This window comes from Myotis myotis, unplaced genomic scaffold (genome assembly GCF_014108235.1).
Source record: "Myotis myotis isolate mMyoMyo1 unplaced genomic scaffold, mMyoMyo1.p scaffold_m19_p_17, whole genome shotgun sequence".
NCBI lineage: Eukaryota > Metazoa > Chordata > Mammalia > Chiroptera > Vespertilionidae > Myotis > Myotis myotis.
Window position 1 is genome coordinate 11,326,858 of NW_023416321.1, and position 21,753 is coordinate 11,348,610.

A 21,753-nucleotide genomic window follows, 5' to 3' on the forward strand; every position below is an offset into this window, starting at 1 on the left:
CAGGCCTGAGCCCCTTTCCCCGCTCCAGTTCTCCGTGGACATTGACTCCGAGCTGCAGGAGGAGATACCAACCGAGATCGAGCTGTGGCTGGTGCTTGTGGCCGTGGGGGCCGGGCTGCTGCTGCTGGGGCTCATCATCCTCCTGCTGTGGAAGGTGAGGACCCCCGCTGGCTGCCCGCAGCCCCTCAGCCACTCTCCCTTCCCCCCACCCCTCACTTCCATCGCACCCCCACCCTTCCCTTCTCCCATGTCCTCCCGCCTTCTCCCCAGCTTTCAGTCTCACCCCCTGCCCATCCTCACCTCACCCACGGGGATGCTCCGACCTGGGTTAATGGGGGGCCCTGCAGGCTGGAAAGGGGAATCCAGGAACTCTGGCTTCTGGCCACACCGCCCCGCTGGGGCTGGAACCCAGGCCTCCAGGCTCTCCAGTCCTCAGCCCCCATCCATCCATGAGTGCTGCTGGCAAGGACCCCCAGCTCTCCCTGACCGCCCCTCCCACCCCTCCCCTCCGCAGTGCGGCTTCTTCAAGCGAGCCCGCACTCGCGCCCTGTATGAAGCTAAGAGGCAGAAGGCCGAGATGAAGAGCCAGCCGTCAGAGACAGAGAGGCTGACCGAAGACTACTGAGGGGGCAGCCCCCGCCCCCACCCCGCCCGGGTAACTTGGCCTCCGGGCCCTCTTCCCTGAGCCCCCCAGCTGGCTGGGGCCTCTGACTCTGTCCTATCTGCTCCTCTTCCTTCATGGGACCTCTCTGTACCTCACTCTGTCCCCAGCGCCACCCCAAAGAGCAGGCCACTCTGTCGGCCTCCCTGCCACGCCCCGGGAGAGCTTGTGGTGTCTTCCCTCACCAGCCTCCCCACTGAGCCCCTCGAGGACTTGGGACCCCAGAGTAGCCATAAAACCCTCCCATGCTTTCTAGCCAAGACCAAGGCAAGGCCTCATCTCTGTAGCTCACAAGGCAAATTTCCAGATGCGTCTACACCCCCATTTCCACCTCCAGAGAAGGAGGGGGCTCGTAGAGTCCTTCCTCCTGGGAACCAGCACTGTCCTTCCTGGGAACCCCCACCAGGGTGACCCCTGACCCCTCCCCACACTGTGGTCAGGATAGATCCCCACCCTTCCTAGCCCTCCCATCAGCAACCTCGGCGGCCGCCCCTACCTCCATCTGCCTCTCCCTCTCCTCTCGGCCTTCCTCAGCTCCTCCTTCCTCTGGGGACGGTGGGGAACCTCGTCCTCCCAGTGTCGGTGCAGAGAATTGGTGTGTGTTTGGTTTGGATCGGGGGTCCTGGCTTTGAGGACCTCTGGGTGGGGGAGGAAAGGGCTGGGCACATCTTCCCACAGGTCGCTGATGTCCTTCCTCTCCTCCCCCCAACTCCAGTGTGACTTCTTTAAGCGGACCCGCTATTACCAGATCATGCCCAAGTACCACGCCGTGCGGATCCGGGAGGAGGAACGCTACCCACCTCCAGGGGGCACCCTGCCCACCAAGAAGCACTGGGTGACCAGCTGGCAGACATGGGATCAATACTACTGACGCCCTCCCTGATCCCGCCCCTGCGCCCCTGGTGTCCCCTTCTTCCTTTGTCATAAGTTAAGTTATGCCCCGACGGTCCGCAGGGGCCAGAGCCTTTGGCTGGCACCAGTGGGTTCGGGCACACACACCTCCTTGAGCGCATGCACATGCCATCTGACCACAGGCTTCTCCACGCAGGAGGGCTGGGGCCGTGGACTTTGCTACGCCGAGCACACTGCAGCCCTGTGCCCTGGACACACGTGGGTCCCACTGCTGGTGGACTGTGCTTGTGCACCACAGAGGGTGCGTGGACATGCGTGTGCCGGCCTTTGCCGCTGCCAAAACCAAGCCCAAGGGCCTCTGCCAGAGCCGGGAAGGAAAGGCCCCAAAGTGGTGACCCCTCCCCTACTTACACTGGACCCATCTTGAGCCATAGTCACTGGGTGGACTCCGCTCTCGAGACGAAAACTACTGACAGGGAACGGCCCACAGCCTCCAAGCTGTAGTTCCTGACACCGAGAGAGAGAACGCGGGTGGGGCTGGATCTGCCCGAGGCTGTCCAAGGGGGCGTTTGCAGGACTTGGCATGCTCAGGCGCGAGAGCAGAATGAACTAGAAAGAAGGTCACGGGATGGCTTTCCTTCGTGGACCGCTGCGAAGCCTCTGTCCTCAGCCGCGGCATGCTCTAGTGGGGAACGCAGCCTGAAGGAACAAGGATGGACAAGCTGCTAGGCAGCCTGGACACGCGGCGCTGGGACCGCCCTGGGAGCACAGAGGAATCCTCCACCGAGGAGCGGACTGGCTGGTCTCCCGGGCCAAGGAGATGCTGGAAGGATACAGAGGAAATGCCACTCCTCACCCACCGCTACCGTCCTGGCGTCTGCAGGGCCTGGAGAGACCCCATGAGATCGCAGAGGGAGCGACACTTGAATGTAGGACAGGGAGGGAGCCCTGTCCCTGACCCATCGGCCACACCTCACTCCGTCCCCGCCCGCCATGGGCTGGGGGCCTCGAAGTGGAGTTCTTGGCTGGCCTTGGCTTTCATCGTCAACCAGCTCTGCCTTCCTCCCTATGGGCTGAGTCCTGAGGCCCATTCGGGAAGTCGAGGCTGGTTCCGGAAACCCCCTCCTGCCCCCTGCCTGTCAGCAGGCCCCCCGCCCCTTCCACGGTACTGTAGCAGGGGAGCTCCCTCCCCCTCCTTGTGCCTTCTTTGTACATAGGCTTCTCATACCAATAAACAGCTCCCCGTTTGTACACACTGCAGCTGCCTCCACCCCTCACCCCCTCCTCCTCCATTCTGACGGACCATGACGTCTGGCTGCCCCCCAGGTGGACAAAATGCAATGCAGGGGTCTTAAGGCCGATGGAGGAGATACCTCTCCTGCTCTCAGGGACGCTCTAGTCTAAGGGCTGGTCATACACGGGGAACTGAAATGCAGAACGTAAGAGGAGCAGGAAGGCTTGAGTAGAGCGGATGGAATAAAAAATGGCTTTTTGGTGGCCAGTGAGCTGGTTCTGGGACAGGGAGCAGGAGGGAGGGTGATATGCAGGGTCTGGAAGTGACAGGAAGCTATGTGCTGTAGAAACAGGTAGTCCTAGGTAACAGTGGCAGGAGCCTGGGTGCAAGGGTGGGAGCTGAGAGCCCCTCCTACCCCTGTGGCTTAACGCAGGTGAGGACCAGCTTTTCTGCCTCGATTTCCCCCCACCACCTGCAGGTGTCATGATGAGTAGATAATCAGGAGGTGAACCAGTGACCCAAGGCCTCCTTCCGGGCAGGGTTCTGGGAGCCCTCATCGCATGGACACCCCCCCCCCCCCGCCCCGGAGTGCCTCAGTCCTGAGCTGACATCGCCCCCTCCCCAGCATCGGATCAAGCCCTCCGCTTCCTCCTCTGCCCTAGGTTGTTCCCTCCACACAGGCCTCGGGAATGGAGGAAGGCTCTTTTCCCCTTGACTTCCTCCTAAATGATGGCACAGGTCCTTCTAGTCACTTTCCCCAAGGCTGTGGCCTTTGGTGAGACTTCACCGATTTTATTACCCGGAGAAGTCTAGACAGAGGTTCTCTGAGAGCCCACAGACCAGGACGTTCTCCGGGGAGCTGCTCCTGCCGTCTGCCTGGGTACCTCCCAGCCCGCCTCAATGCAGCAGCTGCCTGCCCCCTGCCCCTCCATAAGAGCCCACCTCACAGAGTCGTGGGCCCAGCGCCCCACTCCCCTTTCTGTGCTAGGATCTGCCAGTTCCCAGGTCGATTGGCAGCGGGCTGTCCAGTTCCTCTAGGAAAAGAAACCTCAACCCTTACCCAGAGCTCTCAAAACCAGTCATCGGACGCCTCAGTTTATTTTCCAGAATCTGTTATTCTCTAGGTCAGCAATAATATGTAGGTTATTAAAGTCCAGCTCCAGTTGAACCAGCTCAGTCCAGACCGTTGCAGCCACCTCCTGCCTAAGAAAAAGGTGGGATCGCCTGGCTGGTGTGGCTCAGTGGTTGGTATTGACCTATGAGCCAGGAGATCATGGTTCGATTCCTGGTCAGGGCACATGCCAGGGTTGCAGGCTCAATCCCCAGTGCGGGGCGTGCAGGAGGCAGCTGATTAATGATTCTATCTCATCATTGACGTTTCTATCTCTCCCTCTCCCTTCCTCTCGGAAATCAATAAAAAATATATTTTAAAAAAGAAAAGAAAAAGGTGGCATCTATATGCATCCTTCCAGCCAGCTTCAGAGACCCAGCCCCCAGGCTCCTGCGAGCAACTGCTTAGATGAGACACACACACACAAGAATAAGTCATTTTCAGGACTGGTGCAGCTACACTTTTATGAAAGAAACATAATGGCAGAGACAATGCCCACTTTCATAAAAGGACCCTCTATACCGCCAAGCTTCCTGAGCTCCTTGGGGCCACAGTACCTCCCAACCATTACAGAAGAGGGCCTTGGCTCTCGTATCCAGGCAGAAGAGACAGCATTTGCAACAGCTTGGAGACTGGAGGCTGACTCAAGGCAGAAGAGAAGTATGGTTTGGAGTTGAGCAGTGGAATATGGAGAAATGAGGCTAGACAGTTAAGCCAAAGCAGATCATGTGAGAACTTGAAAGGCTCCAGTAAAAAGTGGAGAGTCAAAAAAAAAAAAAGAAAGTGGAGAGTATTTGAAAGGCTGTAAGCAAGAGAAGTAACAAGTTCAGATTTGCTGTAAATGAGCCTCAGTTTCCCCATCTATAAAATGGAGCTATTAATAGCATCATAGAGCTGGTGAAGAATTAAATGATAAAATGCATACAAACAGTGCCTGGCACATAGGTTATTATTCATCAGCTAAGAGTCCCTTCCCTGTGAGGCCTTGCCCATAGCTCTGTGTTGGCTATAACCTCATTCTGTTACGTCTATTCATTTAGTTATTCACTCATGCAGCTAGCTCCCAAACTGAGAAATGATGTGCCTTAATCCTGTCTGTGTTTACTGTTCCCAGCACAAAGCCTAGCACATATTAAGCACTTGGCAAGTGTAGGCCCCAGGACTGAACAGTGAAAAGGCAAAACCATCAAAAAGGCGCGTCGGTGGATAGGACATACCACGTCCAACCGCGAGAGGGCGCGCTACGCTCCTCCCAGAGAGCTGGGGCTGCTGGAGAAAGGGGGCTCCCTGGCCCCCCCCAACACAAATCACCTTCTTGGACGTTTCTTCAGAGAAGCCCAGGGCGGAGGAAGTTGCCTTCTCAGGTCAAATGAGCTGGAGAAGAATAAAAAGTGTTTTTGAAAACTGCACTCGTAGCGCTGATGGTAAGGGCTGCCTCGCCTCCGCTGGTGGCTGGGTCTTTGTTCGCGTGGGCGGGCTGCGCGACTGTATGAGCGAGTCCGGGGGGCTGCATCCTCCCCCCGAAGTGTGTGAACATTCACAGTCCCTGTCCCCGGGCTGGGACCCCATTGCGGGCGAGCACGTGGGGATCAGGGTGACACAGGGCCTCTGGGAGCACAGGGACGCGTTGGAAGCCACCCGGGCCGTATCAGGGAAGGCAAGACTGGAGGTTCGCGGAGGGAGCCGGGAGGGAAGAGGCGGCGAAGGAGGAGGAGATCCCGGGCCTCTGGGACCGAGGGGTTAACCGGCGGCCGGGCTGGGGACCCCGCGGAGGGAGCCGAGGGGGGCGGGCTCTCCGCGCGGCCTGAAGAAAACAACAGGCCGTTCCCAGCCAACCCGGGCGAGGGGGCGGGCCCGGGTGGGAAGCCACGTGCCGGAGCGGGACGCGATTGGCTGGCCCGGAGTTGTTTGTGAGCGGCCATTGGCGGCGACGGGGAGCCGCCTCCAGCCGATTGGCCCGGTTTTGGAGGACGGCCAGGGCCAGGGGAGGAGCGGTGGAACCGCTAGGCCGGGTTGGGCCGAACCGGGCCGAGCCGAGCGTGAGAGCCCGCCGCGCGGCCACCCGAACCCGACCCCGACCCCGACCCCGACCCCGCCGCCATGCGCTGGCTCCGCGCGCTGCTGAAGAACGCGTCCCTGGCCGGGGCGCCCAAGTACATCGAGCACTTCAGCAAGTTCTCCCCGTCCCCGCTGTCCATGAAGCAGTTCCTGGACTTCGGTACGGAGTGGGCCCCGCGGGTGCTGGGTGGAGCGGATGGAGGGGTCCCGGCCAAGAAGGATGCACGCGGAAGAGAGAGGCCCTGCGTGCCGGGGAAGGGTTGCTGGGAGGGCAGCGGGCAGGAAAGGGTTAACGGGGAGGCAGGGACCACCCGGCCCGAAGGGGTCGTGGGTACCTGGGCTGAAGGGTCCCTGGACTAGACTGTTCATGGGCAGTAAGGGGCATTGAATAGGGGGAGGGGCCCAGGGTGTCTTACTGGGCTTTGTGAGGGTCTTGGAGAATAAGGGGCAGTGGATGGGTGCTATTAGGGCAGGAAGGAGGTAGGGGGTCCCCGTCCAGGCTTATACAAAGGGTCCTGTTGACGCTAAGAGTGGGAGACAGAGAGGAAATGGGGGGGCTGCTGGTGGGGAGCACTGGGAGGTGCTGGCCATCTGGAAGGAGACCTGGGAGGGGTCAGTGGGGAAGGGGCTCTTTCAGAAGATGCCCACAGGAGAGAGGCCCAGACCAGGATCCCTCCACTCACTGACAGAGCCGGCCCCCCAGCTGTCGCTGTGGGCAAGGACACTTGAAGATCAAATCCCCTTAGGCCTGACTGCCTGTCCCCAGCTGGGCCGGGGCCCAGGGCACCACGAGATGGAGTCAGGCGACTTGTGCCCACCCGCGGCTGCCTGCCCCTGGGTTCCTAGGCTAGGAACACCCACCATCAAGGTTCTGGGGGTGGCTCTGGACCAGGAGCAAGGCTGTGCCAGCTGGTGACAGAGTCACCGTGTGGGCCCCGTCTGACTATACGTTGTTTGCATGATGCCACCTGGGGATTAGGAGGGGGTGCCCGGGACTCGCAGGACTTGAAGAGACAGTGTCTGGCTCAGGTTACAGCTGCGTCATTGTTGGGAGCGGGCAGGGAGGGGGCAGCCAGGACACAGAGCACCTGTTTCCTGGACTTGGCCACCTGCCCTGTACCCGTTTGAGCTGCCCCCATGTAGGAAAGCCTCCTGTGCCCACTCGAAACCCCCAGCAGAAGTTTAGTCCAGACTGGATGGAGCCCAGTTATACAAATGTCACACCTGGGAGGGGCTCACAGTAGAGTCTGGTCCACGTGTAGTACAGTGGGGGAAACTGAGGCCTTTAGAAGGATCGTGACATGTCCTGAGCAACAGATTTGGAAGCAAAACCTGGACTAGAACCTGGGTCTCCTGACGGTAGCCTGTGGCCTCATTCAGTCCTTCACCATCTTTCCATTTGGAAGCCAAGCCAAGGACCAGGTTATTTGGGTTACCATCCTTTGGCCCTAACTGCCTCACAGGTGGTGGGCATTAACGCAGGGGCAGCCTACCGTGGTCATCAAGACCAGTTGGGTGATGCTGGGTTGGGCCAGAGCTGATGCTGGGGGCCTGTAGCTGCGGTGGTCCAGGAATAACTCTCCTCAGCCAGGGCCCAGGCCTGGGAAGGGATGGATTTCCCAGGCTGCTCTGCTCACCTGGATCAGTTACCCCAAAGTGAGTGTCTGGTAGGAGGGAAAGAAAGAGAAGCAGTGAGGTAACTGAGGCCAGGGGAGCCAGCTCCACATGGGCCTGGGAGTGGATCTGCCCCCTGCTGTTGGAAGAAAGCAGGGTTCAGCTGGGGGTGAGGAGAGGATGCCGCTCCCCAACGGGTTAGACGGGGTGGTGGGGAGGTCAGAACACTGCAGGGCATTGGGAGAGCTGCCTGCTCTGTGCCCGGATCACTTCTCTGAATCCTCAGGAAATGAAGGACTGAATCAACCTGACCCTTGAGACGTCCTCTGGCTCCGATGGTGTGCAGCTTCATGCGCTCACCTCTTTCTCTCTCTCCCTCCAGGGTCCAGTAATGCCTGTGAGAAAACCTCCTTCACCTTCCTCAGGCAGGAGCTGCCCGTGCGCCTGGCCAACATCATGAAAGAGATCAACCTGCTTCCTGACCGGGTGCTGGGCACACCCTCGGTGCAGCTGGTACAGAGCTGGTGAGACCCCTGGCCAGGCCCCCACACCTCCCTCCATGGCCAAATGCCCTGGGCTCAGAGATGGAGTCTCCATGCTCCCAGCAGCCTTGACAGAGGCGGGGACAGAGGGGAGGCACAGCACTCCAGGAGCCTGGGGAGTTACTCAAAGTCAAGCAAAATGCTAGGCCAGAGCAGGGACTGAGATCAGGCTCCCAGCCTCGTGTCTTAGCACCCTCCTTTCTCTGGAAAGCCCAGATTCACCTAGGAACCCCCTTTCAGTGCCATAACCTCGTCAGGCTAACGTCAGCCTTCGCCCCCAGCCCTGGCCCTGAAAACCCAGCGCCTGCCGGTGATACCGGAGGCAACACTGTGGGAGACAGAAACAGGAAGAAGCCAATCTTCAAGTCATATCGTCCGAGCTACAAGTCACACTGGTTTGGATTGGAAAACACTCAGATAGGCACAGGACCTACACCCAGAGAGTTTCTGAGGGCAAAGGTCACAAGTTTATTGCACAAAGCAGCAGCACCAGAGGAAAAGTCTCGGTAACGCTCACTCAAGAGCTCTGTCCAGGGTTAAGTAACTGGATGATATTAGCCCGTGCCAGTCACGTGGAGAATAACTACGTTTACTCTATAACTGGGCATATAGGTGGCTAATGATGGTTTGTCTTGGGTGCGGAAATCTTGCTCAGTCTGGCTGCCCTGGGTGTGATCAGGCTGTGGTTTCCTTTTGGATTCAGGAGCAACACACCAACCCTGAGCCCAAGGTCAAACTAGGGGAGCCCATGATCTTGGCGGGGGTAGGGTGGCGGGAGGCAGAATAAAAGAAGTCGAATGAAGCACTACATAGATAGTGGTAGGAACAGTGAGCTGCTGAAGGTTTAGTTTTATTTCAGAATAAAAATATTATTTAAAAGGAACACTGGTTGGGGCTTTTTACCCTCATTGAGGAAGTGTAACGTGTTGACTTTGGCATTTGGAAAACACACAAAAAAGTAGGTAGAAGAGAATGCCAACCACTGCCCTCCACCCCATAACCAAACATTCAGTGCTCTGGCTCAGCTCCATAAGGTTTTATTGGGGCCCTCCCGGTATTTTTTCTATGCGTGGATCTGCATATGCATGACTTATTCTAATTAAATGAGATGCAATACAGAAGGAACGTGTTTTGTGCACAAAGCCAGGCACCCGGTCTGTGCAGAGTGAATGTTATTTGAACCAGAAAGTTGTAGGGCAGTTGAAATGGATATGAAAGGCATAGAGGAGGCAATTTGTCACTGGGCCTCGATGAACTGGATCTAGAAAGAAGGGAAGGGCATTCCAGGCCAAAGGAGCTGCTAGTGCGAAGGCGTGGAGGCAGGAAAGTGCCCAGCAAAGGCATCCGAGAACTTGTTTTGTGGATGTAGAGCTACTGGTGAAAGCTGTGAAGGTGGGATGGGGGGACAGAGATGATTTTCATGTAGCCCAACCAGGTTACCCCTTGCTGAGCCCTGCCCCTCCCAGATCCCAGACCTCAGAACCTCAGAGCTAACGCGCATTTCCCACCGTGGGGCAGCATGGAGGTCATAGGGGGGAGACAGAAGGTGCCATCTGTTCTCTACCCCGTCTCTGGCTCTATCTGGCTGATTGACTTGGCTGCCTCTCAGCTGATCCCTGACTCCAGGATTTGGCTTCTCAGGCCCTCCCTGGACACAGTGTTCCTGGGAGAGCCAGGGATTGCGGGGAGGGTGGGACAGGGAGCTGCTGAACTGCCCATGACATCCCCAGGGCCCCACAAAGTCCCTTCCTGAAAATCAGCTACACATGTGGGAACTTGGCCTGCCTTCTTCTCTCAGTAATGTCAACTGACAGCAGGAGGGAGTGAAGTTAGACAAGAGAAAACAGCCCCAGTGATGACTCGGCTCAGAGGAGAGCCGGCGAAGGGATTGCTGGAGTGCCTGGCACCCTGGGGAGTCAGCCTGTGGAGGTTGTTGCCAGAACGGGCATTGGCTGCAGCAAGAGAGAGTGAGGTCTGAGGGAAGGAGGGACTGTCCAGTCAGGACAGGGATGAGGTGGCTGCCTTGAGAGCGTGCAGCCCTCCTCCAGGAGAACCCCCTGTCAGCTTGGGGGATGGGGGCGGTAGAGGTGGGCAGAGTTTGCGTGCGAGGAAGGGGATGACCTACCAGGGCATATGGCAAGAAGGCCACTAGCTTCAAAGTCTGATGAATAAGGAACAAAACGGAAAAGTCCTGTACAAATACTAGTGGTGGTGGTGGTTAATAGTCAATATGGGGCAATAGCTAATGGAGTTTCTACTCGGCTGGGAGAGGCGCTAGGCAGGAACCAAGAGCAAGAGGAGAAGTCCTGGTTCTAAATGAACCTGATAAATTATTTCAGCTGGACAAACTTCGTATAGGGGGCCCTGTTTGGAAGTGACTGGAAGGTGCTGGAAAGCCCTGGGTGTGGCATCAACAAGCAAGCTTGACTCTGAGGCTTGGCTTTGCTGCTTGCTGGGACCTTAATCCTTGGTATAAACCACGTGGCCTCTCTGAGCCTTGGTTTCCTCATCTGTAAAATGGGGATCCAGGCTGTTTCTAAGGGCCAAGTGCCACTGCTAGATGTGAAGTGGGGGGGGGGGTGTCTGTAAATACAAGTGATGCCCCTGGCTTCTGGCCGCAGCACCTCCAGGCAAAGGTTATGCAGAAGTTCTCTGAGACAATGTAGTGACGATAATGATGACGATGACATAGGAAACAGACCTGGGGGCCTGCTGTGCATCAGAAACTGCTCGAAGTGTGTCTCTGTATTAGCTGTTTAACTTCACAGCAGCCCTGGGAAGCAGGCCTTGTTACTGTCCCCATTGTATCAACGAGTAACCGAGGTTCAGAGAGATTAGGAACCTTGCCCGAGATCGCTCAGTCCGTGGGAGAGCTGGGATTCCCACCCAGGCTGGGTGCGCTGGAGGCTGCATTCTTGAAGGGAAAGGCGGAGGGCTGCATTCTGGCCAGTGGCCTGGGGCCAGATTCCGCATCACAGTCGGTGGGAAAGGAGGATTCACGTCACAGGATCTTGCTTGATGGCTAGTGTTGCTGGAGCACAGACAGGGCAGCCTTGACTCCTGTAGGAGAGAAGGACAGCCTGAGGGAGGGTGCGGAGTCGGTGGGAAAATGGAGGGTACCGGAGAGTAGCAGAGTCGAATCCCACAACAGTGAGTCACTAATGAGAGTCTTTGCCGGGAGGGGTGGGAGGTCATATCTCAGGTCAGCACCTTAGGAACCTCCCTTGCGGGTCAGCAAGGTGCATGGATGCCAAACCCCACCTGCGGAGGACCCCCACCCCCACCCCCGCAGGAAAATGTCCTGGCCCTTGAAGAGAATAGCCACCATCAGCACAGGCTCCCACAGCCACAGCCCGCTCTGCCAGGCCCGGGCTGGGGCTTTAGCCAAGCCCTCCCATTGGCTCCCTCAGCCACTCCTTACATAATCAGAGTGGAAACGAGTGACTGCATCATCTCTGAGTGCCACTGCTGTGAGCCCCATTTTGCAGATGGGGACCTGAATGGCTCAAGTCTGCCTGGTCAGGGTCCCCACCCCCCACCCTTCCACAGAGTGACTTCCAGGTGCAGGACACATCCGCCCCTCTCCCCTCCCCAACGCCCATTGCCTGTCCACACCCTTGTCCCCAGAGGCATGGACACTAATGCACAAGACACACACGCTCACACACCCACGGGCACACAGACTTACACATACTCCACACGCATCAGCGCTGCCTCCTTCCATACAAGGCTCTGTGCACCTCTCCCCCGATGCACACTCATTCCAACATTGCTGCGCACACATACATGCCCACACTCCCTCCTCCTCTGGCATTCCACCCCTTCTCCCTCCCTTGTCCAGGCTGAACTGGCTACAAAGCCTCAAAAGGCAGGGTTTGGGCGTGCGTGTGTGCGTGTGCGTGTGTGTGTGTGTGTGTGTGTGTGTGTGTAGGAGGGGGGAGCTCCAGATCTCACTAAGGGAGGCTTGGCGGCCTTGTTTACTGCTGAGGTTGGCAGGCCCGGCCCTCCCTAGGCATATGCGGCCCCCACGCTGCCTGTGCTGCCTGCCAGGGTGTAAACCGGAAGTGACGCACCTGTCATTGCACCGCTGCTTTCAGGCCTCCCGTGTCCAAGCCCAGTTCTTTCTCGGGCCCTCAGAGGGCTGTGCAGCCCAGGAACCAGCGTGGCTCCAGCCCCAATGTCTTGTCCTTAGGACCAAGATCTGGCCCTGACCCTTGTGTGTGCCAGGCCCTTGCAGGGCTTCAGGCCAAGACTGGGGTCCCCTGGGAAAATCCTCCTCATCCCCTGCTCTCCCGTCTAAGAGTACACCCAGAACTACTCCCCTGCAGGAGTGGCCCCGTGAGGGAGGCAGGCAAGGAGCCTGAACCCTGCTTCACAGTCCAGGAGACTGAGGCCTGGGCCTGGCAGCTCTCCCCATCCCGGCCCTGCCCGTTGCCAGTCTGTTCTGGTGCCCTTTGCTGTACTTCATTGCCCATGTGGCCAGGCCCCTTTCTGCCCTCTACGGTTCAGTAGGCAGCCACGAGGGGCGGTGCTTGCAACTAGAGCACTAACCCCACCCCTGGGCACTGACCTCCCTGCTCCTGGCCAAGTACCACCAAGCTGGCCAGGGCTTCCTAGCTCCCACTCCTCCCTCTCTGCCTGCCCTCTGGGTCTTGGGAAGGGTTTCCAGGGCCCCCACTCTCCAGCTGGTCTGCTCCCCTTCCTCTCTCTACCTGTCCCCAGCATTGCGCACTTGCAGGCCCCCTCCCCAAACCTCTTCTCCATCCAATAACCATGTGAACACAAAGCTTGATGCTGGGCATGATTAGGGAACGAGGAATTGGAGTCACACAGACCTGCGAGAGAGAAACCTCCCTTTGCAGGTTAACTTCCTCACCTATGAAATGGGGCAGTAGCAGCTACCTTGTGGGGTGATGGTGGAGGTTGCCGTGGGAAGCAGGGAAGCATGGAGCAGAGCCCTGGCACAAGGCCGGTGCCCGGGAACTGCTGCCTGCCATGACCACCGACATCGGCATCGCTGTTAGGACCAGTGCGCATGGGGCGCAGTTGGCCATGTGGTGTGGGCTTGACGTCAGACCGACCTGGGTTTGAATTCCAGTGCAGCTAATACTGTGTGGCCGGGGGCCTCTCCCCTGCCCTCTCTCAGCTGGTTTCCTTGTCTGCAAAAAGGGGGACATACTGCAGGTCCTCGGAAACTATTGCGTCATCCTTTGTCATTTCATTATAACATCGATGAGATGCTGTAGGAATTTAGCTCTTGTTTATATCACATAGCCTCTGGTAAAACTGGTTTCGCTATCCCTGCTTTGCTTAAGGTGACAGAACATATGACAGCGTTAAGTGAGGACTTACTGTACTGTATGCTCACCAAGGTGACTTGGAGGTGAGGGGCCCCGCGTAGACTCTGAGCACAGGTGTGCACTGGCGGGCACTGTGTCAGCGTCGGCTGTTAGTATTCTCCAGGGAGACAGGGTGAGGCCTTAGGAGTGCCACTCTGCCTGCTGGGGCTGCAGGGATGGGCCGATCTCCTCTCTGGGATGCCCCGTCTTCTGCTCTCTGTGCTGCCACCTGAGGAGCACGGGGCGCACCAGGCGGGGACAGCCCAGTGCCTGACAGCGCTGGCTGCCCCGAGCACGATGGGGGAAAGCATGGTGTGGTCAGAGCCTGTGCCCAGGAGGAGGGTGTCACATGCCACCTGGGGACTCAGGATGCACTCAGCTGCTGACAGCGTTTGACCCATCGGTCAGCGCGAGCAGACATGTAGAGAGCGCTCACTGTACTGGGCACTGAGCTAGTTATCACATTTAATCCCAACAAGAAGCAGTGATAGCATTTAGTATAAACCCCTCCCCCGCCCCTTCTGATGCGGAGACCCAAGCCCAGAGAGGCTCTGTGACCCAGGGCCACACAGCCCAAGGAGCAAAAGCCAGGACTGGGACCCTGCAGAGCCAGCTCCAAAACTAGCTCTCTCAAATTCTCGCCTGTCTTTTTTTTAAACATAGATTTTTTTATTGATTTCAGAGAGGAAGGGAGAGGGAGAGAGAGAAACATCAATGATGAGAGAGAATCATTGATCGGCTGCCTCCTGAACGCCCCCTAGTGGGGATTGAGCCAGCAACTGGGGCATGTTCCCTTGCTAGAATCGAACCCGGGACCCTTCGGTCCACAGGCTGATGCTCTATCCACTGAGCCAAACCTGCTAGGGCTTCTCTCCCGTCTGAAGCAAGAGAGGGAGGAGCCTTTTCTGAGAGGCTGGTAGGCCCCAGGGGCCCTCCCTGCTCAGGGCCATGGGTAGCCCTCCTTCCTATTGGCTGGAAGTGTTTCTGCCAGAGAGAGGCTCAGCTCTCAGCCTCCCCCAGTAGAACAAGCTGCAAGAGGCTTGTTAGTGGGGAAACTGTGGGTGTCCTGGCTCAGGGGAGCAGGGAACAGTGGCTCCAGATTGGTACCACCTGCTGCCACAGGTTGGCCTGACTCCCTTGCAGTAGCTAGCCTCCCGCTGTCCCTGAGTTAGGGCTTCCCAGCACTCCCCTTGGTTACCAGCTCTTTAGAGCCTCGGGAAGCTGGCCTCCTGACCAGGCCTACAGATGGAGGCACCACTCCTGCTGGGCCCTTCGGAGGGGAGTGAGTGCTCAGGCTTGTCAGAGTTGGGCCTGCCCACCCCACCCCCAGTTCTTCCCAGCTCCCATTTAATCCAGTTCCCTGGCAGATGGCACGGCTCCTGGTGCCCAGCCCAAGCCTGCCAAGCCCCGAGTCGGGGGTATAGTCTGTCCTCCTCCTCACTCAGCCCCCTCTCTGGGGGAGCCCATGGCCTGCAACACCCTGTGGGTAGACAGTAAGATCTGTTTCCATGACGGGACTCAGGGAGGAAGAGTGACTTGCCCAGCCTCCTCTCACTGCCAGCCCTTGTGTCCCGTGCCCCATCTGAGCCTCAGTCTCCTAATCCTTGAGTCCCTTTGGATGGATGGTCTGCAAGGCCCTTCTGAGACTCCTGTTCTAGGATCCCAAAGCAAAGGTGCTTGAAGGGGGACCAACACGTTGGAGGTTTTCTTGCATAACTCACTGTTGTCAGGGAGACTCACGCACATGGAGGAAGAGGGTTTGTGATGCAGCTTGTCAGCCAGCGCAGCTCCATGCGGTGCCCACATGAGGGACAAAACCCGGGCGGGGGCAGCTGAGTCGGGTAGGAAGGGGGCCCGCCCAGAGCTGAGGCGATGTCTCCCCCTGTTCCCTGCCCACAGGTATGTCCAGAGCCTCCTGGACATCATGGTGTTCCTGGACAAGGACCCAGAGGACCAGCGCACCCTGAGCCAGTGAGTGAGGGCCCTGTTGGGGGCAGGAGGGCAGGTGTAGGCGAGCGGCATCTACGGTCATGGTCCCAGGGGCAGAAGTGCAGGCAGGATGGACGACATGACCCCTGCCCTCAGGATATCCCGTCTGACAGGGGAGACAGCGCCTGTCCTCGGGGTGCCCTGAGTCTGATGGGGGAGCTCCCAGGCAGTCAGGCAGGCAGTGGGAAGGTCAGTGAGGGCTTCGGGAGGAATGGGGTGGTTGCTGTGTGATCACCCGGTTGAGAAGGGTTGAGTGGGTGACCGTGGCGAGGAGGCCAGACGCAGAGGAGAGTCTGAGGGTGTCTCTAGGCTGGGCCTGGGTGGGGGCCAACATCTGCCCTCACTCGCAGGTTCACCGAGGCCCTGGTCACCATCCGGAACCGCCACAACGACGTGGTGCCCACCATGGCACAGGGCGTGCTCGAGTACAAGGACGCCTACGGCGACGACCCCGTGTCCAACCAGAACATCCAGTACTTCCTGGACCGCTTCTACCTCAGCCGCATCTCCATCCGCATGCTCATCAACCAGCACAGTGAGCAGGGGGCGGCGGGGGGGTGGGGGGGTGAGGGTGGGGGTTGCGGCAGCGTGAGATCCATCATTTTAACTGTTTACAGAATCAGGCCACCCCTTTAAAAACTGTTCAGTGTGTTACTCGTAAAACTCTCACTGGAGGGGTCGGTCAGAGGAGAGAGGGTAGGAGGGTGGGGAGGGGGGCAGCTTTAGGGTCAGAGGCGTTAGGAATGGAGGTAGAGAGTGGAGAGCCCTGGGGAGGAGGGAGAGCCCCAACAGCAGCTCCCTCCTTCTCCCACAGCCCTGATCTTTGACGGCAGCACCAACCCAGCCCACCCCAAACACATCGGCAGCATCGACCCCAACTGTTGCATCTCTGAGGTGGTGAAAGGTGAGCCTTCCCCATGCGCCTGGTCCCCAGAGGAGCCCAGGGACCCCGCCAAGCTTCCCTGGCTGGAGGGTGACCCATTCCCCAGTGGGTGGGGGCCACACCCCCTGGGTTTAGTGTTGGGGATGCCCAGTGTTGGTGCCAAGAGGACTGCTTGCTGGGTGAGCCCCCCATTCCCTGGATGACCCCTCTTCTCTCAGATGCCTATGACATGGCCAAGCTCCTGTGTGACAAGTACTACATGGCATCACCGGATCTGGAGATCCAGGAGATCAACGGTGAGTGAGCAAGCTGCGTGTGTGTGTGTGCGTGTGCGTGTGCGTGTGCGTGTGTGTGTGTGTGTGTATGTGTGTGTCCAAGGGCTGGGACGTGGGAGTTAGGAAAAGAACTGTAATCTGGATAGGAGAGAAGCAGAGCTATTTATTATTAGTATTATTATTCACTTGGTAAATACAGAGGTTTACAGTTGCCTTGTGACGTTAATTTGAGTCGATAAAGCTATTGTCATAATCATAGCTGCATGTCTTTTTCCATGCGAACAAGGTAAACCTGCGTTTATCCAGCAGTAAACATAGCAGACAAGGTCCCTGTGCTTATGGAGCTGCCATTCTTGGTGCCGGGAGGTTGAGGAATGAAGCCTTTGTCCAATGAACAAACAGTATACAAGACACTTTCATATCATGTGAAGGGACTGGCAGGAAACACAATGGGGTCACGTGACGGTGATGGGCAGAATGGTGGATTAGCTGGGCTGTTAGTTAGTCTGGCTGCCTTCCCAGAATCCAAATAACAGGGGCTTAATTATGGAAGAGGTTTCCCTCTCCAGCCTGGAGAAGGGGACGGGGAAGGCAGGGCCCAAACACATCACTTCCCTAAGTCACCTGGCTACCCAGCCCCGCAAGGGACACAGAGAATTCGTCTCTAGCTGGGTAGCCATGTGCCAGTGAAAGCCCTGGGGGAGGGGTATCTATTAGTGAACGAGGAAGGGAAGAATGGCTCCAGAGCACAGTGACAGGGTCCTGCTTGGGACAGGGCAGTCAAGGGCCAGAAGGAGCAGTGTGGTGGGGCTCAGAGATCGCAGGGGTGATGGGCTGGAGAGAGGCTGGGGCGTGCCGGGCCCGTGGGCCACGGACAGCAGCTGGGCTTTTGAGTGCAGCAGGAGCCATTGGAGGGTTTGTAGCACCGGTGATGACAGGATCTGACAACTTACATTCCAAAGATACTTAGAGGAGGCAGAGAGGACGCTGGAAGAGCAGCTGAGAGGTCGCTGCAGGAATCCAGGCAAGGGCAGGGGAAGGCCTCAGAGGTGAGAAGTAGGGGGTGGGTTTGATAAATATCTTGGAGATAGTGGTGTCAGGGCTTGTTGAGAGCCGGGCAGGACAGGGGAGAGGAGGATCAGGGACCTGGGAGCTACCTCCACCCCTCTCCCAACTGCCCCTCAGCCACGCCCTGCCCGTGTGCCAGAAATCTGAGGTGTTTCATGCCCTGTACCCGACAGTCACCTGCCTATATCCTAATGTTCACTAAGGCCCAGTTCAAGTCCAGCTCCCCTGAAAGCCTTCCCAGGCCTCCCAGAGAAGCCAGCTGGGCACCAGCCTGTCCCTGGTGTACCTCTGTATCGCACTGTTTGAATTACCTGGGGACCAAGACCTAAGGGCAGAGGCAGGCCACTTCACTTTGGTATCCAGCCCGGGGCTTGGCTTACAGCTCTGGGTACAACACCTGATGTGAAAGTCAGTTGTGTGTTTCTCGGTCTAGACTTGCATTTCTAAGAGGGTAGGGCTGAATTTTATTTCTCTTTATGTCCTCACTGTCCAGCACAGGGCCTGAGAGCCCTTCATTCCTTGATCCATTGCACATTTATTGAGCTCCTGCTACCTACAAATCTCTGTGCCAGACACCAGGGGAAAATGCTTAGTCCCTAACACCACGAAACTCCAGGCTACAGTGATTCTTGGGAAACGGGACTGATGTCAGCATCACCTGGGCAGTACCCTCCCCTCTCCCCCCAGGGTGAAAGCAGGGGGTTCTGGTGTCCAGGTGAATGCTAGGAGGCTGGGTACAGGAGAGATGGATACTAAATGATGCTTAAATGATGAATAGATGGATAGATAAACGGGTGAATGGAAGGGTGGAGATATACTCTATGAATGAATAGATGGAAAGGATAGATGTTTGAACAGATGCATAGACTGAAGGACCATTGGATGGCTGAATGGACAGTGGGTGAGTAGGTAGAGGAATTAGTGGATATTGAATGGACAGGATGGATGGATCGATGGACGGTGGACATTGTGTAATGGATGGTACTATATGGATAGATGGTTGAATGGACACTGAGTGAATGGGTAGATGGATGAGTGAATGCTTGGTGAATTGAGCAGCAGATGGATGGTTAATGGATGGTGGTTGAGTGCTGGGTGCTAGATGCTGGGTGAATGCATTTCCTAATCATTGGTCTTGACTTCCCCGCAGCATCCGACTCTAAACAGCCAATTCACATGGTTTATGTCCCCTCCCATCTCTACCACATGCTTTTTGAACTCTTCAAGGTGAGGCGGCTGGGGTGGCACTTTGTGGGGTTGGAGGCGGCTAGGGCCCGGCTGCTCTCACTCGTCCTTCCCTCTTTCCCTCCACAGAATGCCATGCGAGCGACCGTGGAAAGCCATGAATCCAGCCTCGTTCTCCCTCCTGTCAAGGTCATGGTGGCCTTGGGAGAGGAAGACCTGTCCATCAAAGTATGTAACCCTTGACTTTGGGGGGAAGTGGGAGGCACTTCCCTCCTGCCAGGAGGTGGGCTTGGGAAGACCTTGGGGGTGAGGAAACCCAGGAGAAGATCGAGGGGGTCAGGGGGTACAGGGGTGTGGAAAACAGGCTGGAGAGCCCCCATGTCTCATCTCCCCTAGATGAGTGACCGAGGTGGGGGTGTCCCCTTGAGGAAGATTGAACAACTCTTCAGCTACATGTACTCCACAGCACCCACCCCCCAGCCTGGCACGGGGGGCACCCCATTGGTGAGATGGCTTCGTTCCAGCTCCCCTCCTGCCCCTAAAGGATCCTGCCTCTTCCTCTCTCCTCAAACTGTCACCCTCCCTCTCTCGCTTCCTTCTCTCTCAGGGTCTCCCCCTTCTCATGTGGCTGTGTGTGGTGTCCATCACCTCTCCCGAGGCTGGGCCCCTGCTCCTCCTGTCTCTGCCCAGCCTGCCCCTCCCTACCTATCTGTGGGTCTGTCCATCACCCTTCCTCAGTTCTCCCTCCCCCGTGTCTCTCCCCCCAAAGTTACTAACCATTTGTTCAACTCAGCACCTCCCTGTCCATTCCCAGGGGAGTAGGCAGAGCTGGGTTTGGGAAACTGGAACTCAGAGGAGCCCCAGGACCTGTCCAGATCCCCCAGCTGCCAGGACCTAGCTCCTCCCCTTGCCCTGCTAATGCCCCCCACACCCACAATGCCGCCTCAGCTCCCCACCCCGCAGACTGACCTTTGTCACCCCATAGCTCCTGTTTGCCCCAGAGCCTCCTGTTTCTTGTGTCCCCTCCCATCTGAGTCCTGGGGACCCCTTGCATGACCCCAGCTCAGCACCCCTCAGTATACCTGACACTGTAGCACCAGCCTCCTCATCACACTCCTGTCCTGTCCCCTTGCAGGCTGGCTTCGGGTACGGGCTCCCCATTTCCCGCCTCTATGCCAAGTACTTCCAGGGGGACCTGCAGCTCTTCTCCATGGAGGGCTTTGGGACGGACGCCGTCATCTATCTCAAGGTGAGGGTCCCTGCTGGTGGGCGGGTCCGGCAGGATCCGCCGGCTCTTAGATTCCTTTTCCATCCCTCCAGCCCTTGCCCAGTTCCAGACAGAATCAGAGTAAAGCTACAGGCTCCCAGGCCCCAGATGCTCCCAACCTGGCAGGCAGTTTCAGGGAGTCCATGGTCCGTGACTAAGACCCCTGCTCTGGGGACGCTTGACTTGTTAGACCCAGACGGAAGGCGGGGGGCCATAGAGAATTTGTCATTCAGCTCAGGAGGACGTGGAGGCCCAGAGCTGGTGACCTTCTTCAAGAACACTCAGCCAGCCTCCCTCCCAGACCCTCTGAGCAGCCTCCTCGAATGGGCAGGAGCAAGACACAGAGGGACAGGCCCTTGAGGGTCTCCCTGGGCCAGGCTGGGTTGTCTCAGCGTGTCTGGCACTTGGCGGGGCTGATACAGTCAGTGGCCAGCACAGCCCACCCTGGGGCCTGGGTGGACTGCTGAGCAGTGGGCAAGGCGCGGGGCAGTGGGCAAGGCTGAGCCTGACGCCCCCCAGGCCCTGTCCACGGACTCGGTGGAGCGCCTGCCCGTCTACAACAAGTCAGCCTGGCGCCACTACCAGACCATCCAGGAGGCCGGCGACTGGTGCGTCCCCAGCACGGAGCCCAAGAACACGTCCACGTACCGTGTCACTTAGGGCCCAGGGCACCTCTGCACCTGAGAGGATGGACTGCTTGCTGCCTCTGGGACCGGCCACCATGGCTGCCCTCCCCGTCCCCTGCCCCCAGGTGGGGAGACTCCCCAATGACCAGCTCCTGTCTCTATGGAAGTCACGGCGGTGACCAGGCTATAGTGACCCTTAAGTGCCAATCTGTCTGTCTGGCGATTCTGAGGTGGTCTCCCCAGTGTCCAATCTCTGTGGGAGATCCCTGAGGATTGGGGGATGTCTCCACCTGCTGGGGTGTCCCCATAGCAGTCCTGATACCAGAGCTGCCATTTTTTTTGCCAGGGTCCCCCTCACCGCCCTCCACAGCCTGGCCTTCCAAACAGATGCCCCTGCTTGCCTTTTCCCCTTAGTCTGCCCAGGCACCCCAGCCCTGGTCCGTGTCAGCAGTAGGAAAGGGTCCCCCAGATCTGGGTGGTGGGTGGGGAAAGGGGTTGCACCCTTGGACCCCTGGGCGGGACCTGGCCTGGCAGCTTCACCCTCCACTCTGAGCTTCAGGTCCAGGTTAGGAGGGAAGGGGTTCTTACCAGGACCTCACCCCTAAAGTGGAGGAACCTGGGAGGACCCTGAGGTACACGCCCAGCCGGCTGCTTGAAGCAGGGGGCCCCAGCAGTATTTCTGCCGCCTCCCAAGCCCTTCCCTGCACGTCCTAACATGCACACACCCACCTGCCCGCCTCACATCCACACCACCCACCTGAGCTCCACCCCAGCTCCCACTGTGCCCAGACATGTGCATGCCTGGGGTGGCGTTCTCCCTAATACTCTGTGTACATAGCTAGTTTTATAGCCCCGAGTGTCCCCACTCTCCCCCTTAGCACACGGGGGGTTAAAGTTGTGTGCTCTTCCCAGTGGCTGTGATGGTGGCAGGGACATCCACAGTAAAGAGATGCAATGAGAATTCGGCCTGGCTGCTTTCCTGCGGGAGGCGGGGGTGGGTGGGGGGAGAGCCACAGGACAAACAAAAGACAAGTGCGTGCAGACTGCAG

The 21,753-nt window shown here is 58.0% G+C and overlaps 2 protein-coding genes across 2 annotated transcripts in view; both read left to right on the forward strand.

The window, feature by feature from the left end:
* The window catches only part of ITGA3 (integrin subunit alpha 3), a 30,816-nt gene extending 26,175 nt beyond the window's left edge, over positions 1 to 4,641 (forward strand). The window contains exons 24-26 of the mRNA XM_036339309.1: positions 29 to 154; positions 515 to 655; positions 1,377 to 4,641. Coding sequence (XP_036195202.1) covers positions 29 to 154; positions 515 to 625 — 237 coding nt within the window. The 3' untranslated portion in view covers positions 626 to 655; positions 1,377 to 4,641. The remainder of the gene's footprint in view (positions 1 to 28; positions 155 to 514; positions 656 to 1,376) is intronic.
* A 1,192-nt stretch (positions 4,642 to 5,833) lies between these two features.
* PDK2 (pyruvate dehydrogenase kinase 2) lies at positions 5,834 to 21,665 on the forward strand. The gene is made up of 11 exons (XM_036339316.1): positions 5,834 to 6,076; positions 7,913 to 8,054; positions 15,311 to 15,382; positions 15,751 to 15,935; positions 16,215 to 16,304; positions 16,502 to 16,579; positions 18,777 to 18,853; positions 18,941 to 19,039; positions 19,208 to 19,315; positions 19,947 to 20,060; positions 20,598 to 21,665. The coding sequence occupies exons 1-11, from the start codon at positions 5,959 to 5,961 to the stop codon at positions 20,736 to 20,738; spliced, it is 1,224 nt and encodes a 407-aa protein (XP_036195209.1). The 5' UTR covers positions 5,834 to 5,958; the 3' UTR covers positions 20,739 to 21,665.
* The last annotated feature ends 88 nt before the right edge of the window (positions 21,666 to 21,753 follow it).

Coding starts and splice junctions, on each gene's coding strand:
- PDK2 (XM_036339316.1), top strand. CDS start 5,959: ATGCGCTGGCTCCGCGCGCTGCTGAAGAACGCGTCCCTGGCCGGGGCG. Junction 8,055..15,310: donor GTGCAGCTGGTACAGAGCTG/GTGAGACCCCTG, acceptor CCCTGCCCACAG/GTATGTCCAGAGCCTCCTGG. Junction 16,305..16,501: donor CATCTCTGAGGTGGTGAAAG/GTGAGCCTTCCC, acceptor CTCTTCTCTCAG/ATGCCTATGACATGGCCAAG.